The following is a 26,304-nucleotide window of genomic DNA, read 5'->3' on the forward strand; positions in this document are numbered from 1 at the left end:
CTTTCACCAATGCTCCCACCAGAAGCGAGAGCTCTGTCTTTGCCCAAGACTAAATCTACATCCACTACCACACATCACTTCGATTTTCTGTTGGCTTCTGTTTCTTTGTTTCCTGCTCCTGGTGGAATGTCAAGGATTCATTGTCTTGATCCAGGGCAGATTTCCTGAACACCTTCTATGGGCCACAGCCAGTGCTGGACCACTTGTGCTAAGCAGATGGCCACATTTCCTGCCTTCATGGTGCTTACATTCTAGTGAAGTGACAAAGACAAAAAGAAAGTCCGTGAACACACGAAACCAATGCAAAATCATGGTGAGTAACTGAGGAAAAGGAAGAAAATTAGCAAAGGGCTGGGCTGATGGATGAATGTAGGCTGAAGTCAACAGGATGAGAAAGGGTTTGGGAACAGCATGACAGTCAGAAAGGGCAGAAGATGCAGGGTAACGAGGCAGGAAAGATCCTGACTTGTTTACTAAACTGATTAAAAAAACCCCCAAAAAACCTGGTGAGGCAAAGACTGCAGGGAATGAGGGGAGAATGGCGAAAGATGGAGTGGGGGACAAGAGACCACCCTGGATGTGGTCAGCACTGGTGAGGCATTGAGCTTTTGAAAGTGCAGTCAGGAGTCACTGGAAAGAGGAGTGACACCAAAGGCTGTCTTTGTGCTCCATGAAGAAGGGATAGACCAGGACAAAGGTGAGAGCAGGGGCCAGTGGAGGCTGGGCAGAGGGCAGGCTGCCCGTCATGGGGACTGGCCTAAGATGGGAGTAGACACAGTGGTGAGATAAGGATGGAGTTGACTAAGTGGGACTGGCTGATGGGGTGGAGATGAGGGCTGAGGAATCAAAGAGGACAGCTAAGCTTCAGGTTGCAGGGTTTTGGTGGATGTGGGTGTCATTTCCCGGGTGGGAAAGCACACAGAGGCCTGCGGAGGAACTCTGCTTTGGTTATATTACATCTGAGATGTCCATGAAGGTGGGAAGTGAACAGCTGGGAAAATGAATCTGGAGGGAAGGTTAGGGCTGGAGACAAAATCTTAGGGTCTTTAAAGCCATGGGGAAACTTTAAATCCAGCTCCTGAACGTGGCCACCTGGAAAAGATGTGCATAGAGAACAAAAGGTCTGGAGTTCTCTTTCCCGTCTTGCAAGATGGCAGGTGAAAAAGTTGAGAAGCCGGTTTCTAAAGAGAAGAAACCTGTTAATAAAGAGAAGAGGCCTAAGGCCAAGAAGGGGAAGCCCCACTGCAGCAGAAATCCTGTTCTTGTCAGAGGAATAGGCAGATATTCCCGATCTGCCATGTATTCGAGAAAGGCTATGTATAAGAGGAAATACTCAGCAGCTAAATCCAAGATTGAAAAGAAAAAGAAGGCGAAGGTCCTTGCCACTATTACAAAACCAGTTGGTGGGGACAAGAATGGTGGTACTCGGGTCGTTTAACTTCGCAAAATGCCTAGATACTATCCCACTGAAGATGTGCCTGGAAAGCTATTGAGCCATGGCAAAAAACCATTCAGTCAGCATGTGAGAAAACCGCGATCTAGCATCACACCCGGGACCATTCTAATTATCCTCACTGGACGCCACAGAGGCAAGAGAGTGGTTTTCCTAAAGCAACTGGGCAGTGGCTTGCTACTTGTGACTGGACCTCTGTCCCTTAATAGAGTTCCTCTACGAAGGACACACCAGAAATTTGTCATCGCCACCACCACAAAAATTGACATCAGTAATGTTAAAATCCCGAAGCATCTTACTGATGCTTATTTCAAGAAGAAGAAGCTCCGGAAGCCCAGACACCAGGAAGGTGAGATCTTCACCACAGAAAAAGAGAAATATGAGAGAACAGAACAGCGCAAGGTTGATCAAAAAGCTGTGGACTCGCAAATTTTACCGAAGATCAAGGCTATTCCTCAGCTCCAGGGCTACCTGCGATGCGTGTTTGCCCTGACAAATGGAGCTTACCCTCATAAAATGGTGTTTTAAATTTCTTAAAGAGAACCTGATTAAACGGCTAATAGAAAAAAAAAAAAAAAAGAGAGAGAACAAAAGGTCTGGCCTGGGCCAGGAGGAAGACCAGCCCTCGAGCTGGGGTCAGAAGAGGCAGCAGGAAGCCCGGAGCTAGCAGGCTTGCGGGCAGGAGGGGCTGGCAGAGGGGTCCTGGGGCAGTTAGGGGACGACTCGGCTTCAGAGGCACCTATAATCATGGCCAAAGCTGCCGAGAAGGGGAGATCTGGGCCACAAGGAGATGGCTTCAGTGAGTGTGTCATGACTGATTGCTGTGGCTACAATGGGACAGCAGGAAGGGAAGCTGGCTCTAGCTGTAGCTGTTGGGAAGCCTTCCTGGGACAGGCTCCCTGAGGGAAGAGAGTAGAGGGCCAGAGGTTATGTTGTGTTTCTTCCTCTTCTTTAACACTTTGCTAATGCACCCAGCCTTGCCCCCTGCTTCCTCAACACCCAAGTCCTGCAGTCCCAAACATTACAGTTCTGGCGGAAACTGCTCATAGTTGACCCCAGCATCCAGTCTTACCCTCCTTTTCCTTAGTATTTTCTCAAATCTTTTGCTGTGTATTTTCCCACTCCAGAATAAAGGCTATGTTTCCCAGGGTTCTCGGTGACTGGGCATGGCTGTGAGACAGGGTTCTCCACCAGGATATGGGCCATATTTCCTTCCACCAGGAAATAGTCAATGGAGGAGAATCCCTTAAGGTTCATTTGCGGCTGAATGAAATGTAGATGTGATGGCTGGAGCCTAAGTAGTTCTCTTGGACCATGAGGTAGAATCCTTATACTAAGGAGAAGCAAAAGCATAGAAGAAGCCTGGAATTCTGAGGATTTTGTGAATCTACTCACTTAACTCTGAGCTTCCTGTAGATGGGATTTTTATTTTATTTTATTTATTTATTACTATTTTATTTTATTTTTTTAAGACAGAGTCTCACTTTGTCACCTTTGGTAGAGTGCCCTGGTGTCATAGCTCACAGCAACCTCTAACTAAAGCGATTCTCTTGCCTCAGCGTCCCGAGTAGCTGGGACTACAGGTGCCCACCACAACACCCGGCTATTTTTAGAGGTGGGGTCTTATTCAGGCTGGTCCTGAACCTGTGAACTCAGACAATCCACTCCCCTTGGCCTTCCAGAGTGCTGGGATTACAGGCGTGAGCCACTGCGCCCAGCCCCTATCGATGGGATTTTTAAATGTGTGAGAGAAACACATTTATATTTCTTATCAGCAACTGTTATCTTGGATTTTCTGACATTTGCAAAAACTGAATCCTAACTAAAATACCAGCAAAGCAGAGATTTGGTGGGAGCAGAGGGACAGGGGCAGAACATCTTACTTGAGATCTGAGAAATGCATGGCCTTGACAGTAAAGAGCAGGGCTGAGACCTCCTACCTCAGCTCCTCAGACACTGGTGCTCTGGAGGGCTTAGCAGGGGCTAGGAAGCTGCCCTGGAGGTTGATGACCAAGGGGTCTGCTCAGCCAGGGCTCTGAGAAGAGTACCCAATGTGCTGGCTGTCCTCTTTGGTGCTCACCCTCTGTACTCTGCTGTGTGGCCAGGGAGGCGGAGCCCTCCGGCTTCCTGCTGGGTTTGGTGTGAGGGTGGGAGGAGAGACTCAGCCCATCTCTAGTGTGGCTGCAGCTCTCCCAGACCATGGCTGCTGCAGGGCAGCTCCTTGTCTGGGGCTCCAGCCTTCCCTGGACACACACAGCACTTTTGTTCCCCTTTCTCCAGGGTGGTCCTTGGCTCCAGCAGTGTTAGTCTCTGGTGCCTCAACATCCCTCGTTCCTCCCCTTAGTTCTAGAAACATGCTTTTCTTTAAGTCTCTTCATTTGATCCAATTGGGGGCAAGTTTGGTTTCCTGTTGGGACCCTGATGGGACAACACCTTCCCAGGCCACAGAGAAAGCCATGGGCAGAGGCAGGCCAAGGGACAAGAGAGAGATAGCCAGAGGGGCAGGGACAGACAGGATGGAACAGGGGCAGAAACAGGGAGAGATTTCAAAGGTAAAGATAGTGACGGACAGGAACAAAGAGGCGGAGACAGGCTGGAGGGAGGGACAGGCAGACAGATGATGATATCAGAGGCAGAACCAGAAAGGCACCAAGGAAAGGGTTGACACCAAGGAAAGGGTTGACACCGAGAGGTAGAAGTGACGAATTACAAGACAGATGCTCAAGCAGACAGAAATTGGAAAGTGGGCCAAATACAGAGAGGGAGAACAGGGAATAAAGGAGCCAGAGGTTCAGTGACAGGAAAATACCTGGGGACAGCAACATAGAATGGGTAAGAAAAAAACCAGCAGGTTTATCTAAAGGATCTCAGCTGTAAACCAAATCTCCTCCTGCCTCCAATCCTCGGCTTTGGACCTTTCCTGACTCCAGTCAGCACAGTGACCAGGACTGTGCAGTTTGGTCTTTTTCAGACCAGCAGCTCTGAGTAGAGCCTGAGTAGAGCCTTCCCCCCGTACCAGCAGGGTCCCAGCCCAGGAGGCCTGAGAAGCACGTAATGCAGGAACCCAACCAGGGAGGCCACAGAGTGGGAAGCTGAGAGCAGGGGACAAGGGGAAGTGGTAGTTCCCAGGAGCCAGAGAAGAGGGTGGTCCCCTAGGACCATGGCCACTGCCAGACCTGTGCAGTCGGGGGATGCTAGGGGAGCAAACACTCCTGCTTCCTTTTCTCATCCTCTAATCTTTTGCTGGTGCCTCCATTGGCCAAATCCAAGACCCCAAAGGGAGGCTGCTCACCAGAGATTGCTGAGTGGTGCAGTCTAGGAGGGGGTCAGCCTCTGGGTCCAGGGGAAGAGCAGGTTGGAGAGCAGATGCTGAGAAGCAACTGGAGAACACTTAGCATATCGGTCCACTCTCCCTAGGGTGGCTCAGATGGGAGTGACTCTGCCTGTTGGGAGCCACATGGTTGTGGGTGTTCTCTGGCTCCCTTCGCCTCAGTTTCTTCACCTATAAACTCAGGGTAGGGGGATCATGCCAGCTTTCTAGGACCATTGTGAGGAGGCACAACCTGACACTGCGCCCATGACGATGCCTGGCACCGGGCCTGCCCCACTGCAGCAACAAAGCAAGAGTGAAAACACCAGCAAGAGACAGGAGCGAATATCAGAGCATGTGAGAGCAACCAAGAACACCTTCTAGGGGAGGTGAGATTGAGGTTTGATTTAATATTTAAAATTGTTTACTCTAAAAATTACCAGCATATATACCAAATAGATGGCATGGTATAAACAACTCCTATGTAACCCATCTCATAGCCTCAAGAGCGAGCAATCCACGGCCAAGCTTGTTTCTTCCATGTTCCCCTTTCTCTCCCCAAATTATTTTAAAGCAAATCACAGACATGATGTTATTTCAGTCATAAATATTTCATATGTATCTAAAAAAGGTACGAGCTCTTTAAAAATAACTTCAAGACTGTAAGCACATTAAAAAAATTAGAATTAAGTTGTTAACTCCGATGGCTACAATAGATCCAGCACCGAGATCTAGGTTTCCAAAAAAACCAACCAGGGAGAAATGGCTGATTCTCAGACTAGGGCAGAAAATACACAAGCCAAGTTTGGAGTGTCTTATAGTGCCAGAAAGCATGGAAGTGCTTAAAACAAAACAAAACAAAAGCCAAAACAAAAATCCCACATTGATGGGTGTATGTCAAGGGGACACAGGAGCCAAGTGAAATAGCTCCCAAAGGCCAAAGCTGGAACAATTTGAGCAACAAAATAAATATACTGGTATTGGATTATTACCCAAAGCATAAAATAAATATCCCTAAGTCCATGCTGATATAAATAATTGAATAAATAAATAAATGGAGGAGAAGAGAGAAATCTCCCATGCAGAAGGAATCCAAATAATTTATGGAGTTACTTTTTGCCCTCAAGGAGGGAGAACAGAACTCCCAGTCTTTAAGCTGTGTGGGCTGTGCGTAGTGACTGCCTTCTAAAGAGTACAGTACGGAAAGGGGTGGTGGGAAAGACTAACTTTACAGGGAAGAGGCTTAATAAACACTGTCTCAGCCAGGTGATCTAAGTCCACATTAACAGTCACAAAACACAGCAACAATATACACCCCATATATGATGTGACACAAATGGCACTTTACCTCTGCCATCTTCCTCCCTAAAACTCATAACCCTAGTCCAGTCATGAGAAAAACATCAAACTCCAATAGAGAAGCCTTCTACAAAATAGCTGGCCAGTACTCCTTGAAACCGTCAAGGTCATCAAAACCAAGGGAAGTCAAAGAAACTGGTCACCGCAAAGAGGAGCCTCAGGAGGAGACGTGATAACGATCAGTAATGTGGTGTCTTGGCTGGGATCCTGGAATCCCCCAAATTAGGTTAAAACTAAGGCAATGTCAATTAACTAGGGGCTTTAGTTAATAATACTGAATTGGTATTGGTTCATTAATTGTGAACTCAACGTTGAGTGGAAATGTACTGTATACTAATGTAAGATGCTAACAATAGGGGACTTGGGGGTGCATGTGGGAACTCTCTGTACTGTTTTTTTGAGTTTTTTGTAAACTCAAAACTGTTCTAAAAAGGGTACATTATTAAAAAAACTAAGTCTTTAAGAGTGACAAACATCCAGTGTTCAAATTTTCAATTGTGTCACAAGATTCTAATTAGGTCCCCATATTGCAATTAGTTATGGACTAAGTTTTGAAGAAAGTGATGGAAACAATAGGAGAGAAAACACCTGAATTTCATGCAGCAGACCTTGGCCAGGAGAATTAGGGATGGGGTGTGTGTGCATGTGAGTTTGTTGGCCTGAGGACCACAGGAGGGGCGAGGGGATAAAATTTCATTGTGGAGACATAGGGAGAGTTGTCCTTAAGTCATCAGTCAAAGGAAAGCTGACAGATATAGTAGGCACCTTGAATCAATAGAATTCAAGGTCCTGCAAGTTCCCTGTCTTTTGTCCATCGTATTATCATTGATCTTTTGTCCATCGTATTATTAATGATATTAATAATATCATTGATATTATTGTGGGACTCAGAGAAACGGACATGAGCTTCAGACTCAGGTCTGAAATCAAATCTTTACTCTCTTACTTTGTCAAGTAACTTCTCTGAACTTCAGTTGTCTCATCTATTCAATGTGACATATTTTCAACCTTTTTGGGCTATTGTGAAGATTAAATGAAATAATGCAATTGAAAATGCCTGAGATTGTATCTTTCTTCTCTTTTCTTTTGGGGCAGAAGAAAGAGGTAGACCATTGCAGATCTAACAAAAATATTTATTTTGGAAAAATGTAGGGTAAGGGGATGGCAGCCGGAGAGTGAGAAACCTCCGTGGCAGAGGGTAGGTGTCTGCCCTTGAGAGGCAAGCTCTTGGCAGGGGGGTTGATAATAATCGAAGGCCAAACTGCCATCGGGACCAGTTGTTGCAAGGACTGGGAGGCACTGGACCCCTTGTGGGAAGGCTGAGACCTGGTCTTAGTTGGAAGCCTTGGCTCTACCTTGGGGGTCTTCTTGTGAGAAGCTGATTGAGGCTTCATCTGAGGCTGGTCCCCCAAAGAGATGAGATCCTCTTTAGATGGCAAGGAGGGAAAAGCTTGAAGGGTGGACCTGGAGACTAGGTTGGGCCCAGAGTGGGCCATCACCTTTGTCCTCGGGCTGTACTCACAGAGGCATGTCCCAGGGAGGCGGGGCAAAGAGAAATACATGTCTTCCCACCATGGTGCCTGCTTGCTGGAGGACTTGGGCCAGGCCACCAGCTCCCACACTGACTCTTGACTGGGCACTTGGAGGAGTGTCTTGTTCCTGAGCAAAGGGAGAAGGAAGACTCCGATTAGGGTGAAGAGGCAAATAAAAGAGACCAGGCAATGGCAGAGAGGTGTATTAAGAGGCAGCCACTGAAGGAGACAGAAGCAGAGTCCAGGATGCCAGGGTAGGAGTTAGGGAGAGAGATAGCAAATGAGGGAAAGGCAAGGACAACACACTATCACGCACACCATGTTTCTTTCTCTTTGCCACGAATGTCCTCCACAGGATATTGCACCCAGGTTTGGAGTTCACCCCCACTTCTTTTTAAAGAAAAAAAGGAGAGAGGAGAACCTCAGACCAGGAAGGGGACCCAGGATTAAGAGCACATCCTGAGTTTGAGGTAGCATGAGAAACCCCCATCTCCTCCCACATCTCCCAGTTAACACTCCCATGCCAGGTTCCTGCTTTAGGCATGCCTATTCCAGGCTATTTCAATGCTGTTCCCACCACTTCTAATACTTTTCCAGCTCCCTCCCTGCTGACACAGTTTCTACCAGTTGTGAAAAACCCATTCAGGGCCTCAACCTTTCTTCACCTTGAAGGATTCCTTGCTTAGGTCCCCTTAAGTCCCTTGCTTCTCTCTGATGGTCATGACCACATAGTTTGTACCTGGCATGTAAAGTATAATGATTTGAATACTTATTGCACCACAGTGGGTTTTAAAAAATGTACATCTTTCTTTCTAACTGGTATTTTCTTACAGGTTTGGACTTGTGGTCATCTCTGATTGTTCTTGTCCTTGAGAAGGGTCGCCAAGTTCACTTGCCAAATACATGAAAAGTCATGGGACCAGCTCCATCTCATCGTCCCCTCGCTGGGATAAGAAAACTGGAGAGACAGGGCTCAGTCTTTCAAGATCCAAAAAGAAATGAACTGAAAGGTACCAGCTAGCCACACTTCCAAATCCCACTGTGACATCATGCTTGTGGGTCATACATCCCAGGGAGCCATTGTGTCTTCACCAAACTTGGCCTGGGTGAACTCTTTATAAGTTCATTGCACCCAAATCTCCCCCAGATCCTCTGTGTCACAGATGGATCTCTCAAATCACTGGGGGAACCCTTTCCTTCCCTGAGGGATGAAGCAGTTGTCACTTTAAAATCCTCAGGGTGGGCTCTGGGAAGCAGGGTATTAGGACCTGGAGTTAGGCAGGGAATGGGCAGGAAGGGGCATCTTTCATACATTCTGAGGCCCTACAACCCATGTCTAGGTCCTGGAAGTGGCTCACTGTGCAAAACTTAAAGGGGGAAGATCTCTCACCTGAACAGAACACACGTAAGAGTCTCATTTGAACAGTAAGGAAGGCTGAAGATAGAAGGTTGAGATAAGCTAAGAGGGATGTGAGCCCTCTGGGATCACCTAGTAGGGCCCAAGGCAATTCTTGGGACTCAGGATACAGGCTTTCTCTTACACTTCTCCACACTAGAGTCTGCTATGGTAAGTGCCCTTCAGAATCTGGCAGTTTTCTATTTTCTCTTTCTTAACAAAGATCCCTCCTTCACCCCCAACCCCACAGTGTATCTCTGCTCACTCCAGGAAGCTGTCCTCCTACCAGGCCCAGCTGAGTGTCCTTTCTTCTTCTCCCCTTGATATCAGCCACCTGGATGGTATTTCTGTTCAGAGATTGACAAGAAACTTACACTCCAGCTGAATTCAATTTGGTTATAAGGAGAACTATATTTATACAGAAGTGTAACTAGAATCCTAGGGTTGAAATTGATTTATGAGCAAATAAGCCAAAGAGGATGCAGGAATCTCTTTGGCACTACAATTGGACAGGGAAACCCTTGCAGTGATGGAAAGCTCAGTACCTCACAAGGCCACCTATTCTCCTATGAAATAATCCAAAACCACTAGAAATGTCTTCCTTCTATTGAACCACATCCTGGACTCCTGTTTGGGGGTGTATATGTGTTTGTATGTATGTATGTTTTGGGGTGGACACAAAGGAGACACTGCTGCACAGACAACCACTTTTGGAAAAATAAGTTTGATTTTTTTTTTTTGTGCCAAAAGCTCCATAAGTTGATTTCCTTTAACCCAGCTGGTTTAGTGATCTAAATGCAGCATCACACAAGGTTTCTCTATCAAGAGTTCTCTCAGGGGGGTAAAGCAAGATGGCAGACCAGAAGGATCATTCATCTGAGCTCTCCTAGAATGACTGGGGGAAAAGAGAGAACCCAGCCATATCTGGTTCAGGGACCTTACTCAGAGTCATAGCTCAGGGAGCACAGAGAGGAGATGGTGAGCTGGATACAGCATATGATCCAAAGTGATGGATATCTGATGAATTAGGGAAGTGACTATGACTGGCAGGGATTGACTGGCCCACCACAAAGGTCCAGGATGGGAGAAAGCCTTCCCAGTTGTTGGGGCAAGCTGTGTGTTTGAGTGGAAAGTTTGGAAGAGCAGATGGACTCAAATAGTATGCAGCAACCAGATTCGAATGCCAGTTGGCATGGATTTGCCATAGGTTTGGTGGCTGGCAATGCAGCCATACTGAGAAGGTCTTGGAGGCCAGGGAGCTGCCAGTGTGGGAAGGTCATGAGAAGGCCTTAGCAGGAGTATAAAGCACTGCCATCTTAATTCTGCCTGCCGGGATCAGAACTCTACTCTTGGGACAAGTTGAGGGACTCCTGCACCCAACAGGAATTGGAGTCAGGGGGCACTGTAATACCTGCCCCTGAAGGATTCTTGTGAACTTTAAGATCCTAACCAAGCAGGATTGGTATGCTGAGGAAACAATCAGGTGATCCCCAAAGGCAACTAAGTTGGGAATAAGGACCATAGAGGTTGCAGGCTGTGCTCTCTGTCTTCTAAAAAAACTACAGCACCACCTGCGGTCCCAGTGACGTATTGCAACATATTGTCATCAAGAGCAAGGACTTCTGTTTTTTTGGCCATGAGGAAGAGTTTGGCTTTGCTCAGGCTGAGGCCACTTCAAGATCTAAGCTCTGAGACAAATTAATTTGAAGCAAAGGAGGCAGCGAGAAGGAAAAAGGAAGACAAGGAGGTGAACAAGAAGACAGAACACATGTGGAAGAAGCAACAGAAAAATTTGGGTAACATGAAAGACCAAAATAGAGGAATTCCCCCAAGGGACTATGAGGCAGCTACTGCAGAAGACTCCAACTACAAAGAATTAATAGACTTGACAGAAAGGGAATTTAAAACATGGATGATAAAGACATTACACAGAATGGACAAGAAAATGGAAAGATAGAACCAAAAGTTGGACGAGAGATATGTAGAATATAGAAAGGATATGGCTGAGCTTAAGGAAATGAAGGAGACAATCAGGGAATATAAAGATGCAGTATAAAGTATAAAAAAATAGGTTAGACCATGGAGAAGAAAGAACCTCACAGCTAGAGCACAAAGTTTTCGAGTGAACCCAAGTAGTTAAAGAGGCAGAAAAGAAGAGAGAGAAAGAAGAACAGGCACTTAGAGAATGGTGAGACTCCATGAAGCATTCGAACATATGAATAATAGGGATTCCTGAAGTGGAAGAAGATTTTCCCAAAGGAATGGAAGCCCTACTGGAGACTATCATAAATGAAAACTTCCCAAGTTTTACTAAAGACCCCAATGCACTCCTTTCAGATGGATATCAAACCCTAGGTCATCTTAACTCAAACAGAGCCTCTCTAAGACATTGTAATAAACGTGTCCAAAGTCAAGGTGAAAGAAAAAGTTTGGCAAGCATCTAGGAGTAAGTGCTAACTGACCTACAGAGGCAGAGCCATTAGGATGACAGCAGACTTTTCTTTCTTTCTTTCTTTTTTTTTTTTTTGGTTGCAGTTTGGCCGAGGCTGGGTTTGAACCTGCCACCCTCAGTGTATGGGGCTGGTGCCCTAACCCCTGAGCCACAGGTGCCACCCCAGATTTTTCAATTGAAACCTTCCAAGCCAGAAAAGCATGGTCATCTCCAGAAAAGCATGGTCATCTATCTTCAACATTCTTTTTTTTTTTTTTCTTCTTTTCCTTTTTTTTTTTTGTAGAGACAGAGTCTCACTTTATGGCCCTCGGTAGAGTGCCGTGGCCTCACACAGCTCACAGCAACCTCCAACTCCTGGGCTTAAGCGATTCTCTTGCCTCTGCCTCCCGAGTAGCTGGGACTACAGGTGCCCGCCACAACACCCGGCTACTTTTCCTTTTTTTTTTTTTTTTCTGTAGAGACAGAGTCTCACTCCATGGCCCTCAGTAGAGTGCCATGGCGTCACACAGCTCACAGCAACCTCCAACTCCCGGGCTTAAGCGATTCTCCTGCCTCAGCCTCCCAAGTAGCTGGGACCACAGGCGCCCGCCACAACGCCCAGCCATTCCTTTGATTGCAGTTCAGCCGGGGCCGGGCCCGAACCCGCCACCCTCGGTATATGGGGCCGGCACCCCACCGACTGAGCCCCAGGCGCCGCCCTATCTTTAACATTCTTTTTTTTTTTTTGGTCTGGGCTGGGTTTGAACCCGCCACCTCTGGCATATGGGACCGGCGCCCTACTCCTTGAGCCACAGGCGCCGCCCTATCTTCAACATTCTTAAACAAAACAATTTTCAGCCCAGAATTCTGTATCATGCTAAACTAAGCTTCAAAATTGATGGAGAAATCAAATCTTTTGCAGATATATAAGCACTGAGGAAATTTGTCACAACAAGACCAGCTCTACAGGAAATATTTAGACCTATTCTTGACACTGACCATCACAATGGACCATCAGTAAAGCAAATGCCCAGAAGCTAAAGGTCAAAACTTAGCTTCCACAATGGTACAAAGGATAAAACTACACAATGGACTTTCACAAAATAAGATGAATAGAACTCCACCACACTTATCAATTCTCTCAATAAATGTCAATGGACTGAATTCGCCACTGAAGAGGCAAAGGTTGGCTAATTGGATAAAAAAGTACCAGTCATCCATATGCTGTCTGCAGGAGGCAGGCACATCTAGCCTTGAAGGACAAATCAAGACTAAGGGTTAGGTGATGGAAAACAGTATTTCAAGCAAATAGAAATCAGAAGAAAGGAGGGGTTGCAATCTTATTTTCAGATACAAGCAGATTTAAAGCAACTAAAGTTAAGAAAAACAAAGATGGACACTTTATACTGGTCAAAGGAACAATACAACCAGAAGACATTTCAATTTTAAATATTTATGCACTCAACTTAAATGCTCCCAGATTTATGAAACAAACCTTGATGGTTCTGAGCAATATGATATTGCATAACAGCATAATTGTCGGGGACTTTAACACCTTTCTGACTGAACTGGACAGATCCTCTGAATAGAAACTAAACAAAGATACAAAGGACTTAAATGTGACCCTAGAACAAATGGGATGAATAGACATATACAGAACATACCATCCCAAAGCTAAAGAATGTATATTTTTCTCATCAGCCCATGGTACATACTCCAAAATCAACCACATTCTAGGTTACAAATCAAACATCAACAAAATTAAAAGACTAGAAATTATACCTTGTATCTTCTCAGACCACAAGGCAATAAAGGTGAAAAGCAACTCCAACAAAAACATTCATCCCCACACAAAGACTTGGAAATTAAACAACCTCATGCTGAATGATAGTTGGGTTCAGGAAGAGATTAAAAGACGAAATCATTAAATTTCTCAAACATATCAACAATGAAGACACAAGTTACCAAAACCTGTGGGATATAGCAAAAGCAGTCTTAAGAGGGAAATTTATTGCATTAGATGCCTACATTCAAAAAACAGAAAGCAAACACATCAACAAATTCATGAACCATCTTATGGAATTGGAAAAAGAAGAACAATCTAATCCCAAACCTAGCAGAAGAAAAGAAATAACCAAAACTAAATCAGACATTAATGAAATTGAAAAAAGAATCATTCAGAAAATTAATGAAACAAAAAGTTGTTTTTTCAAAAAAATAAATAAAATCAATAACCCTCTGATGAGATTAACTAGAAACAGAAAGGGAAAATCTTTAATAACCTCAATCAGAAATGATAAAGGGGAAACAACAATAGATGTCACAAAGATATAAGAGATCATCTCTGAGTACTACAAGAAACTTTATGCCCAGAAATTTGACAATGTGGAGGAAATGCATTAATACCTGGAATCACACCCTCTCCTTAGACTTAATCATGAAGAAATAGTTCTCTTGAACAGACCAATTTTAAGAACTGAGATTGAAAAAACAGTAAAAAATATCCCACCAAAAAAATGCCCAGGTCCAGAAGGCTTCATACCAGAATTCTATCCCAAACCTTCAAAGACGAGCTTATACCCATACTACAGAAATTATTCCGAAAAATTGAGAAGGAAGGAATCTTCCCCAACATGTTCTATGAAGCAAACATCATCCTAATACCAAAACCAGGAAAAGCCCAACCAAAAAGGAGAATTTCAGACCAATTTCACTAATGAATATAGATGAAAATATTCTCAATAAAATCACAGGGAACACTTTAAAGAAACCATTCATCATTATCAAGTAGGTTTTATACCAGGGATGCAAGTCCATAAACGTAATTCACCATGTCAACAGAAGCAAAACAAAGACCATATGATCCTCTCAATAGATGCAGAAATAGCATTTGATAAAATTCAGCATCCTTTTCTAATTAGAATATTGAACAATGTAGTCATAGGTGGCACATTTCTTAAATTGATTGAATCTATCTACAAACCCACAACTAATATTATACTGAATGGAGTAACACTGAAAGCTTTTCCACTTAAAACTAGAACCTCTAATTACCACTACTATTCAACATAGTGCTGGAAGTTCTAGCCTATACAATCAGGCAAAGGAAGGAAATAAAGGGCATCCAATGGGGGCAGAGGAGGTCAAACTCTCACTCTTTACCAACAATATGATCTTATACTTAGGAAACCCCAAAGACACAATCACAAGACTCTCAGAAGTGACAAAAAAATTACAGCAGGCCAGGCATGGTGGCTCACACCTTTGTAATCCCAGCACTCTGGGAGGCTGAGGCGGGTGGATTGCCTGAGCTCACAGGTTCGAGACCAGCCTGAGCCAGTGCGAGACTCTGCCTCTAAAAATAGCTGACAGCTGTGATGGGCACCTGTAGTCCCAGCTACTTGGGAGACTGAGGCAAGAGAATCGCTTAAGCCCAAGAGTTTGAGATTGCTGTGAGCTATGACGCCATGGCACTCTATCGAGGGTGACAAACTGAGATTCTGTCTTAAAAAAAAAAAAAATACAGCAATGCCTCAGCATATAAAATCAATGTCCTTTGTATATGCCAATAACAGCTAAGATTAGAAGCTAATCAAGGACACAATTCCCTGTACAGTAGCTTCAGAAAAAAATAAAAAGAAAAGAAATGCCTAGGAATATACATAACAAAAGAGGTTAAGGATCTTTACAAAGCAAATTATGAAACCCTAAGAAAAGAAATAGCATAAGATATTAACAAATGGAAGAACATACCATGCTCATGGCTGGTAATAATCAACATTGTGAAAATGTCTATACTATCCGATGCAATCTATAGATTCAATGCAATCTCCATTAAAATACAATCATCATACTTTTAAGATTTGGAAAAAATAATTCTTCATTTTGTATGGAACCAGAAGAAATGCCATATACCTAAGGCAAGTCTTAGTAATAAGAACGAAGTGGGGGGTATCACCCTACCAGGCTTTCGAATATACTACAAGGCCTTAGTGATCATATAGCATGGTATTGGCACAAAAATAGAGACACATTTGGAACCAGATAGAAAACCATGAGATGAAACTAAAATCTTACAGTTACCCAATTTTTGATAAACCAAACAAGAACACACACTGGAGAAAAGAATCCCTGTTCAATAAATGGTGTTGGGAGAACTGGATAACCACATGGACCTGCATCTCTTACACTTATAAAAATTAGTTCAAGATGAATAAAAGACTTAAATCTAAGGCATGAAACAATAAAAATCCTTGAAGAAAGTGTAGGGAAAACACTTGAAGATATCCATCTGGGGAAAGATTTTATGAAGAAGACTTCTGTGGCAATTGCAACAACAACAAAAATAAACAAATGGGCCTTAATTAAACTGAAAATCTTCTGTAAAGCTAAGGAAACAACCAAAGCAAACAGACAACCTTCAGAATGGGAAAAGTTATTTGCATATTGTGAATCAGACAAAAGCTTGATAACTAGGATCTATAAAGAACTCAAATTGAACAAACAAATAAAAAGCTAACAATTTCATATATCACTGGGCAAGAGACATGAATAGAATCTTCTCTAGAGAAGACAAACAGACGGCTAGCAAACATGAAAAAATGCTCATTGTCCTTAATCATCAGAAAAATGCAAATCAAAACTATCCTGAGATATCACCTAACCCCAGTGAAAATGGCCCACATCACCAAGTCTCAAAGCTGCAGATGCTGGAGTGGATGTGGAGAAAACACTTTTACACTGCTGGTGGGACTGCAAAATAATGCAACCTTTTTAGAAGGAAGTATGGAGACTACTCAAATAACTCAAATTAGGCCTCCCATTTGATCCTGCCCCAATCCCATTACTAGGCACCTACCCTGAAGAAAAAAAAACAACCCTTTTATCATAACAACATTTGCACTGGCAGCTCAATTTACAATCACCAAAATGTAGAAACAGCCTAAATGCTCACCAGCTCAGGAATGGATTAACAAGCTGTGGTATATGTATACTATGGAATACTATTCAGCCATTAAAAAAGATGGAGACTTTACATCTTTTGTATTAACCTGGATGGTGGTAGAACACATTTTTCTTAGTAAAGCATCAGAAGAATGGAGAAGAATCCAATGTACTCAATTCTAATACGAAGACAGTAGATGAGCTAATATAAGGATGGGGGAGTAGGGGAACGAGCGAGGGAGGAGGGGGACGAGGAGAGGAAGGAGATGGGGGGTCATGGTGTCTAGCACATTTCTTGGGGGCTGGACACAATTTTAAGAGGGACTTTATCTAACAAATGTAATCAGTGTAACTAAATTCCTTGTACCCTCAATGAATCCCCCACTCCCAAAAAAATAAAGAGTTCCCTCAGCCTCTGAGGCTAGAGGGCTTAGGGTTTGAAGAAGGGGAGGGGAGAAGATTATGAGCATAGGACGGAGGAGGAACACTGGGCAAAGAAGTCACCTGCACAAAGGATTACACCGGGCAGTTGAGGGGGACCGGAGGACACTTGGCTGGTATAAAAACTTGGGGTGGTTGAGGGAAAGAGGGAGACCTAGAGGTCTTCCATTCGCGAAAATCGTCAAAGAAAGGCCTTTTCTTTCTTCTTTTTTTTTTGTTGAGACAGGGTCCCACCCTATGCCCCTAAGCAGAGTGCAGTGGGCGTGGTAGTTTACCACAAGCTCAGACTCCGGCGGGCACCGGAAGCGCTGGGATTACAGGCGCTCGCCACGGCGCCCGGCTGGGTTTTTCCATTTTTTTCATGAGTCGGGGTCTCACTGTTGCTCAGGCGAGTCTCCCTCCTCAGCTTCCCACAGTGCTGGGATTACAGGCGTGAGCCACCGCGCCTGGCAAAGAAAGGCCTTTTCTTGCAACCCTGGGCAAGTGACTTGATCTGGAGCCTTAGTATTTGCATCTGGAAAATAGGTATCATTTTCTTTTTATTTTAAGGGATATAATCTCATTTTGTTGCCCTCGGTAGAGTGCTGTAGCGTCACAGCTCACAGCAACCTCCAGCTCTTGGGCTTAGGTGATTCTCTTGCCTTAGCCTCCCAAGTAGCTGGGACTGCAGGCGCCTGCTACAATACCTGGCTATTTTATTTTTGTTGTTGCAGTTTGGCCTGCGCCAGGTTCGAACCCGCCACCTTGGTATATGGGGCTGGCGCCCTACTCACTGAGCCACAGATGCCACCCAAAACATGGGTATCATTTTAATACTCACTTCCTAGGATTGTAGGGATTGAACGAGGCAAATTGTGAAGTAGTAGTATGTGCTTGGCACATCCTATGTACTCAATACAGTACAGCAATAAAATATTATATATGAACAATATTATTAATATATTATAAATTATATAGTATTATTTGCATTTTTCTGAGCCCCAACTCTTTCAGCTCTAGAAATCTGGACCCTGATTCTGCCTCTGTTTAAGAAAATCTGTCTCTCCCACGTGTGTGGTTCTTTTTCTCAGTAGCTCCCTGTGGCAGACAGCAGCCATCACTGGGTGGAACAGGGCAGAGCCTCCCTGTCCATTACTCAGGGTTTCCAAGGCCCTGTCTGGCAGACTCCCTTCTCCTTTCCAGGCAGTTCCAGGGACAGGAAGTGGGTATGTTTGGAGAGGAAGGGAGTCTTCCCCGAGTTATAAGGCCCACAGTCAGCATCCTAAAGCCAGGCCCTGGGACCTTCTGTCCTGGCTGGACTGGGCACCTGCTCCAGCCTCCCTCTTGCAGGGTTCCTAATGGCTGGGCAGTCAAGCAATCCAGCCTGGCTGTAGGACAAACTTGCTGTGTGACTTTAGGCAAGTCTCTTTCCCTCTTTGGGCCTCAGTTTGCTCTGGTGATTAAAAAAATTATAATTCTATGACTTAATGGTGTAAATTATTAAAATGGAGAAAAAAGAGAAAGTTAAGGAAATGAGGGGATTTTACCTAGTGGAGTCCAGGCACTGGTCTTCATGAGAAAGCGTTTGGGGGAATTATCTGAATAACACTCTCCACTTACCCAGGACCCAACAGAGACTCAGTTTTGCCAACTAACTCCCAGACACCTCCATCCTTCTGCTTCTATGGTTTCAGCGCGGCCCCTTTCAGGGGCTTTCACCCTGTTTACAGAAATGGGAATTTGCATGATGAAAATAACCCCAGCCGGACTTCGATTTTACTGCCCTTGGCACGGGGCTCGGAAAAAGCGGCTGCATAGCCAATTACCGGAATTTTTAAACACAAATAATATTTTATGGGATCAGTGGGCTGGCGCTGGGCCGCCGCACCCGGCTCGGCTCCTCCGCCCACAAACAAGCTCCGATTGTGCGGCGGGCGAGTGCGCCCAGCGATGCGAGTACAGTGGGCCGGGGTCCTGGCGCGGGGCAGGTGCATCGCGGGACTAGGCCGCCCGGGCGCACGACCAGCAGAGAACGTCAGCAAGGCCCTAGCCCCGGGTGTGTGTGGGGGGGAGGGGAGAAGGGGGCGGAGGGGTGAGCTGGGCGCCGGGGCTCACCTGCAGCGCAGCGCCTGGAAGCGTTTAGCACGAAAGGGCGCGCCCTGCGCTAGCTCTCCCGCTGGGCGGCCGCCTGCAGGGCCTGGCCCGCGCACTGCGCCCTTGGCGCAGCCACAGCCACTGCGCGGCTTCCGGAAGGCTGGCTTCCCGGAACGGCCTCAGGGCGGCGGGGAGTCCGCGCGGAGGCCTCGGAGCCACCCCTCGCCTTCCTTCTGCCCGAGCCTCGCTGACGCGCTGGAGGCAGACCCAGGAACCGCGCACCGCGCCTAAGGGGCCAGTGCAGGTCAAGGGGCATAGCCAAAGTTAGGGGGAAAATGGTCTTGACTGTTTTACTCGCAAGGATCCCCATCTCCGAACGCTCCAAGATTATCAGGCCTGGCCGAGGGCCCCCGGAGACTGATCATCCGCCTGAGTCTCTTCTTACGCGGTCTGCGAGCCCTCCCCCGCGGAGCGCCTCGCCCCGGCACGCACAGGGTTAAGCCGGAGCAGGTGTGTAGCCAGATGCCGCTGACCAGCCCCTCCCCCTCAGCACGGTCCGCCGCCTCCTCCTCCGCCTACCCGCTCAGAACCAAACAGTCCTAAATAAAAGTGCTATTGTTGCCGGGCCTTTCCCCACCCCCGTCGCTGCCCCGCCACCTGGAGCCGAGCCCAGTCCCCTCTTCACCTGCCCCAGGGCTGGCTGGTGGGGGTAGGGGAAGTGGGGCCTCCAAGTAGGGACTTCCGCTCCCTTTGCCCCCCACCTCCAGCTTCCCTTCCCCCGGTGCCTGCAGCTCTGACCCCTGGGCCTAGGGGTGGAGGTCATCGCTTTGTGGTGCGGGGCTCCCTTTTGGCTTGAGAGCGCGGTTCTGGCCTCTCGGCCGTCCCTCCGTGAACCGCGGGGTTTACGCGGCTGGGAGAACGCGAGACATTATGCGGGGCGCCCAGGACAGTGCCAGGCTCACTGGGCCTCGGCAGTGGCAGCTGGTTTTGGGGGTGTGTGTGTGTTTAAATTATTTGTCTAGTAACAAGACAAAGAAGGCAGCGCAAGAGTGATGCCCTTTACAGACGAGGAAACCGAGGCACGAAGAGGTGAAGTTCCTGGCCCTATCACAAGACTGGTAAATGTTGTGACTTCACTTAGAACTCAGGTTCTGCGACACCACGGGGTCTCTGGTGCACATTTGACCCACGCGGACTGACGGACCCTTGGGGTCTAGCCCCGCCCCAGACTCGCCGTGGGACCTTGGGCGACTTACCCCTGCCCTCGGTTTCCTGGTTCTTAAATCGAGGTGGGTAGACTACTGTGGTTCCGGAATTCTCATGCTGACACTCGGAATCCAAGGGGCTGGGAGGTCTGGGGGCCCAGGGTGGGACTCCACGAGGGAGCGAGGCAGCTGCGGCCTGTGTTTAGGGAGGAAAATGTTTCCCCTTTCGGTCCCCTTCTCTGCCAGCCTTCTCCGCCCTGCCTCCTTCCTCTCCGCAGGCCCCCAGGAGGCTGACCTGCGAGGTTAAATAAATATCTGACAGTGGCTGAAGGAAACAGTCAAGACCGTTGCCGAGAGAAGAAACCCAGACCTCGGTGGAGATCAGCCCCACGCTCCCGCAGCCCCCGCTGCGCCCCGATGCGTGCGGAGCTCTCGGCCCCCTCGGCCTCGCCCAAGTTCTCCAAGATAACCAGCCTCCTCCAGGCGCGGCCTCTCTCCTCCCACCTTCCCAGCTCTGGGACTGGGAGAGCTGGGGCTGGGAGCGTGCAGGGTGACCGTATTTGCTTTGCTTGTTTCCTAGGTTTTGAGTGCAAGCATTTAACTTCTTCCGCCCAAGGGAGAGCGGTCCCCATACTGGGAAAAAACTCAGTTGGGAGTCAGAGACTTGAGGTTTTCATTTCATCCCCTTAGCTCTACGGTTAGTTTCTCTCGAAAGCTGCAGACCCGCAAACCCAGTTGCCCATTTCCACCTGAACATCTAGCCGGAATCTCTAACTCAACTTGCTTACTTCCAAATTCTGGTCTTTCTCCTCAGGCCTGCACCTGTCAGTCTTCTTCATCTTAGAAAAGGGCAACTTCATCTTCCCAGTTTCTGGAGAGAAAATCTTGGAGTTATTCTCAACTCCTCTTTCTGTCATCATTCATCTAAATGCTTTAGCGAGTCTTGTTCATTTTGTCTTCAAAATGTCTAGAATCTGCTACTCTTTACCACCTCGCTACTTAGCTCACCATATTCTCTTGCTGGAACATTGCAACATTTCCTAACTTACTCCTCTGCCTCCCTTATCCCTCCTCATTTGTTCTCAACAGAGCAGTCAGGTTTATCTTTTCTTTTCTCTTTTCCTTCCTTCCTCCCCCTCCTTCTTCCCCTCCCTCCCTCCCTTCCTTCTTTCTCTCTCTCTCTCTTTTTTTTTTTTTGCATTTTTTGTCCAGGGCTGGGTTTGAACTCACCACCTCTGGCATATGGGGCCAGCGCCCTACTCCTTTGAGCCACAGGCACCTCCCTCTCTCTCTTTTTTTTAAGACAGGTTTTTGCCTAGTCTCCTGGATTAGAGTGCAGAGCTATTCATTGGAGCTCCCTGCAACCTCAAATTCCTGGGCTCCATCAATCCTCTTGCCTCAGCCTCTCAAGTAGCTGGGAATATAGATACCCACCATCACACTTAGCTATTCTATTCTTTTTTTATTTTTTTGCAGTTTTTGGCTGGGGCTGGGTTTGAACCCACCACCTCTGGCATATGGGGCCGGCGCCCTACCTCTCTGAGCCACAGGCGCCACCTATTCTATTTTTTTTTTTGTAGAGATGGGGGTCTCACTCTTGCTCAGGCTGGTCTCAAACTCCTGACTTTAATAACCTCCCACCTTGACCTTCCAAATTGCTAGGGTTATAGGCATGAGCCATCACTCTTGGCCAGTTTGTTTTTTAAAACTGAAATCAGATCATGTTCCTCTTCTGCTCAAAATCCTCCACAGGCTGTATGTCTCACTTAGAGAAAAAGTTTCATATGAGACCCTAGTGATCTGACACCTCTCTGTCCTCTCTCACTCATTCCTCCTCACTGCTCTGGCCACATGGCCCTCCTCCCTGTCCCACCTGCAGGCCAGCACACTCCTGCCTCAGGGCCTTTGCACTTGCTATTCCCTCCATCCTCTCTCACTTTTCTGAGACCTTCCTTGACCAGCATTCTCTTCCAGGGCAAAGAATCTCAATACCCCCACTTGCACACCTGGCTCTCCATCTTCCTTTCCCTATGCTACTTGTCTCAGTTGCACTTATCACTAATAAACATGCTGCATATTTACCTGCTGATTTTTCTATCTCCTCCTCCTAGATCATAGGCTCTATGAAGGCTGAGGATTTCTAAGAGTCTCAGTCCTTAGAACAGGGCTTCACGCAAATAGGCACTCAGTAAATAGTTGTTGAAGGAATGAGCTAGTCACCTTCTCTTTCTGGACCTTACTTTTTCACCTGATTAAATGAGTTGAATCCAGTGAAAGCTCCCTTCAGCTTTGAGAGTTTCATGGTAAGAGATGAACATGATTTAGGAAGATGAGAGGAAGAGGTAGAGAGTGGAACTAAGGTGTCAGCTCTGTGTCTGAGTGGACCAGCACATGGCAGAGAAGGCTTACCCCAGGAATGTTGCAACCTAGTCCAGAAGGCCCATTCATTCAGTCAGTCAGTTAAAAAGAGTCCCTGGTGTGCCCAACAAGACTTGGACCATCAACATCTCTGCTCCATGTGACCCTAGGTGACCTGGGACCTCTCTTACCCTTAGTTCTCCCAACTGTAAAGGGGATAGATATTTCCACCTGCCCTGCATGACTCATGAATTAGACTGTCTAATGAGATAATAGACTGTCTAATGAGATAATCCCATCATTCACACTTACAGTGTATGACTGCTTTAATACATAAAGCAAGGATATAGTCCTTCAAGAGCTTAGAATATGGTCTTTGTAGCTTAGAGCTCCTCAAACTTCTATTTGTCTGAGTCTTGGTGGCGTCCCTTGGGACTGGCTGACTCTCCAGCCTTACACTTAAGTTGGTGTCCCTTCTGACCCCAGACAGACAAATGAAGGCTCCCCCTCGTGGCATTTTGTGGAATAACAGATCTCAGTGCCTCTGAACAAGAAGAGACGGGTGGTGGGTGACCGCAAACAGGGAGCCTGAAGAGGCCAGAAAAGGGAGAGTCTAAAGACCTAGGAAAGGAGCAGGGCAAACCTGCAAAGGAATGTTAGATCGGAAGGAACCTGGGACATCACCCCATTTTACAGATGAGAAAACTGAGGTTCAGGAAAGGGAAGTTAGAGGCAGGACTGTAACTCAGGTGTCTACATACACTTATGCTGGTTTCTTTACACCGAGTACCATGTGCACTTATACAGGTCAGTGAGAAAACGAATTCCCTCTACATTTGGCAGCATTCCCTGAGGGCCCCTGACTATGCAGCATTCTCTTTCCAGGGCAAAGAATCTCAAATGTCAAAGACTGCATCTGGAATGGTTGGTATAACCTCAGATCTAATCTATTTCAGAGCCAGAGATAAAAAATAGACAATTCACCTGGATTTTTCTCTTCTTACTGGGATGTGGGTGCAGGAATCGGGATGGGGACATAACTAAATCTAGTTCTACCTAGAGATTCAAAATGACCAACTCAAGCAGAAGAGGGGATGTGTGTGTGTGTGTTACACTCGCAAGTGTGGAATACTTTATCTGAGGGTTTTTTTAATACCTACATTTCTAATTTAATCCTTACTGCTATTATTAGCCATTTTAGAGATGACAGCAATGAATCACCAAAGGACCAAGTGATTTGCTCAAGATTAGAAATAATGTCAGAGAAAGACCAATGTATACAGAAGATACTCAGTAGACAGCATTGCCTATCCAGGAGACAGACTGCCTTGTTTTATTGAGTGACTTTAGGAGGAACTCTTCCTAGCCTGAGGTTGCCTCCCACTTTATGGGAGGTTTTTCCTGCCTTACTTGGCATCCTGGAGGGGCCTCTGGTTCCCTGTTTAAGGTTAAGGGGAATATTGAGGTAAGGCCACAAAGAATGTAGCAGCAGAAGAGGGCAGTGATGATGTGGGCAGGGGAAGGGGCTACTTACCTAAGTTGAGCTGAAGGGCTTCCAAGTAGCCTCCACCAGCTGGCTGATGGGAAGCCTGGATTTCTGATCACCCTGGTGGGCTCAAGGGTCACTGTGAAAATATATCAGTGTTGTCCAGGAGCCAGGAGTCAACCTCGTTGTCTTATCCTTTTAAAAATGTATTTATTTATTTATTTTCTTATTTTTATTTCAGATTGATATGAGGGTACAAATGTTTAGGTTATATTATTTTCATTTCTAAGGTGAAGTTCAAGTTGAGCTCAAGTAGTTGAGCACTTCACCCAGGGGGCGTACTGAACACCCTCACATTGTGGACATTAGGTGAGATCCCACCAATCACCCTCCCTCTGCTCCCCTCCCACCTTCCCTCTCCCTCCTCTTCCCTCTTCCTCCCTAGACTATACTTGTATTTTTCTTTTGTGTGAGCATGTAGTTGTTTATATATTGTTTTCATATTAGTATTAAGCACATTGGGTACTTTTTTCCTCCATTCTTGTGATACTTACTAAAAAGAATGTGTTTCAACTCCATCTAGGTAAACACAAAAGATGTAAAGTCTCCCTCTTTTCTTATGGCTAAATAGTACTCCATGGTACACATATGCCACAGTTTGTTAATCCATTCTTGGGTTGATTTTACATCTTGGCAGTTGTGCATTGAGTTGCAAAAAACATTCTAGCGCAAATGTCCTGTGGTAAAATGATTTTTTTTCCCTTTTGTTTAGATACCTAGTAATGGGATTGTGGGATCAAGTAGAAAGTCCACTTTTAGTCCTTTGAGAATTCTCCATACTTCTTTCCATCCTTTTGATATAACAGCAGGGTGCTCAGTAGATGGAGGAAATCCTAGGACTGAGTTCCAGTGCTGAATGACCCTGTAGTATGGAGAGCAGTGGTTGGGAACTGGAGACCTGGAGCCAAGCTGCCTGGGTTTATGTGCCAGCTTCTCACTTAATATATCTGTGACTTTGACTTCACTTCTCTGAGTCTGTTTTCTTGTCAGTGAAGGAGGGAATAATAGTACCTACTCATAGATTATTGGACACATTAAATGACAGAGTCATGTAAAGTAGGTAGGAAAATGCCTGGCACATAGCAAGTGTTCAATAAACACAATATATTATTAGGAAAGACGCTTCTGAGTTACAAGATCATCAACCATAAAGTAGTTAGGGTTAGATAGGCAGTTTTCAGTTGTGAGGGCATAGCTCCCTGGGGAAGGTTTTATTTTGCTTGGTTATGTTTTGCAGGTGTGGCAAAACCATAGAAGGTAAAACTTGCTAAAACATTCTGTGATGCAGTTTGCGGAAGACCTGATGTTTTCCCCCCGAGGCATGAGTTTATAAGGTTGATTCACAGGGCTAGAGCATCTTAGGATCTTAGGATCCTGAGATCCCTCTGGCTCCAGCATTATTCCATTGCTCTGGGTTTACTGTCTCAGGCTGCAGGAGACAAAATCCAGGGGAGTATCGTGCTGGATTATTGGGCACCCCAAGGCCAAAACTGACAGCTTAAGCCTTTGTGCCTGGAGGTTATCTTGGGGTGAGCTCCAGGGTATGGAGGGTCATGGATTGTCCTGCACCGGGCCTGTCCCTTGGGGTAGATTTGGTTGGAGGAGAAAAGAGATGCCTTCGTGGGAGAGGGCCTGGCAGAAATAGCTCCTTGCCCATCATGTTTACTGAACTGCACTGAATTATGACTAAATGCCAAGATCTGGCTTCAGGCAATTGCCTAAATCATTTAGGGGCTGACAGGGGAGGGAGGGAGGGAACATGGGGAGCTGGGGGGAGAATGTTCTTGTAATTCTTCAGTCTGAGGTACATTAAGGAGCCATAAGCCATGTCGAGAGTTTGAATTACATTAGAGAGATTATCCTGTTACAGTTCATAATCCTGGATAATATACCGTCTTGGAGCACACCTGCCCATGATAAATCTCGCCCAGTAATGGCCTGACCCTGGGGACCCAGGGATGCTGGGGCAGCTGGCAAGGGCTATCAAAGTGGGCACAGCTCCAGCAGAGGCACCTGTGAGCCCCAGTGTCCTCCTGACTTATTTAGCACTCCTTCCTCCTTCCTCAGCCCAGAGGGAGTGGATGTAGCTGGGAGCTTCAAACTTCTCCATCTTTATTCAAGATTCTTGGCTCCCCAGGGCCCCTTTCACCTTAGCTCCCAGCCCGTAATCCCACCATCTGCTCTGGTGGGACAGGCCACTTTTATTTCTGTCTCCAGACTGTCCTCTCTTCAAATGCTTTCCCCTTAATCTCTCCA

General features: G+C 46.2%; 1 protein-coding gene and 1 pseudogene across 2 annotated transcripts; one reads left to right on the forward strand and one right to left on the reverse strand.

The window, feature by feature from the left end:
* The first annotated feature begins 1,134 nt into the window (after positions 1-1,134).
* LOC128594627 (60S ribosomal protein L6-like) lies at positions 1,135-2,014 on the forward strand (annotated as a pseudogene). The gene has a single exon (XR_008382614.1). The product of XR_008382614.1 is annotated as a 60S ribosomal protein L6-like (transcript).
* Positions 2,015-7,246: 5,232 nt separating this feature from the next.
* On the reverse strand, positions 7,247-20,776 carry LOC128594662 (uncharacterized). Its single transcript, XM_053603591.1, has 4 exons — positions 20,490-20,776; positions 20,196-20,293; positions 18,961-19,117; positions 7,247-7,781 (listed from the first exon to the last, which is right to left on the reverse strand). Exons 1-4 carry the CDS (start codon positions 20,774-20,776, stop codon positions 7,256-7,258), a joined length of 1,068 nt encoding a protein of 355 aa, XP_053459566.1. The 3' UTR covers positions 7,247-7,255.
* Between the last annotated feature and the right edge of the window lie 5,528 nt (positions 20,777-26,304).

This window comes from Nycticebus coucang, chromosome 9, assembly GCF_027406575.1.
Source record: "Nycticebus coucang isolate mNycCou1 chromosome 9, mNycCou1.pri, whole genome shotgun sequence".
NCBI lineage: Eukaryota > Metazoa > Chordata > Mammalia > Primates > Lorisidae > Nycticebus > Nycticebus coucang.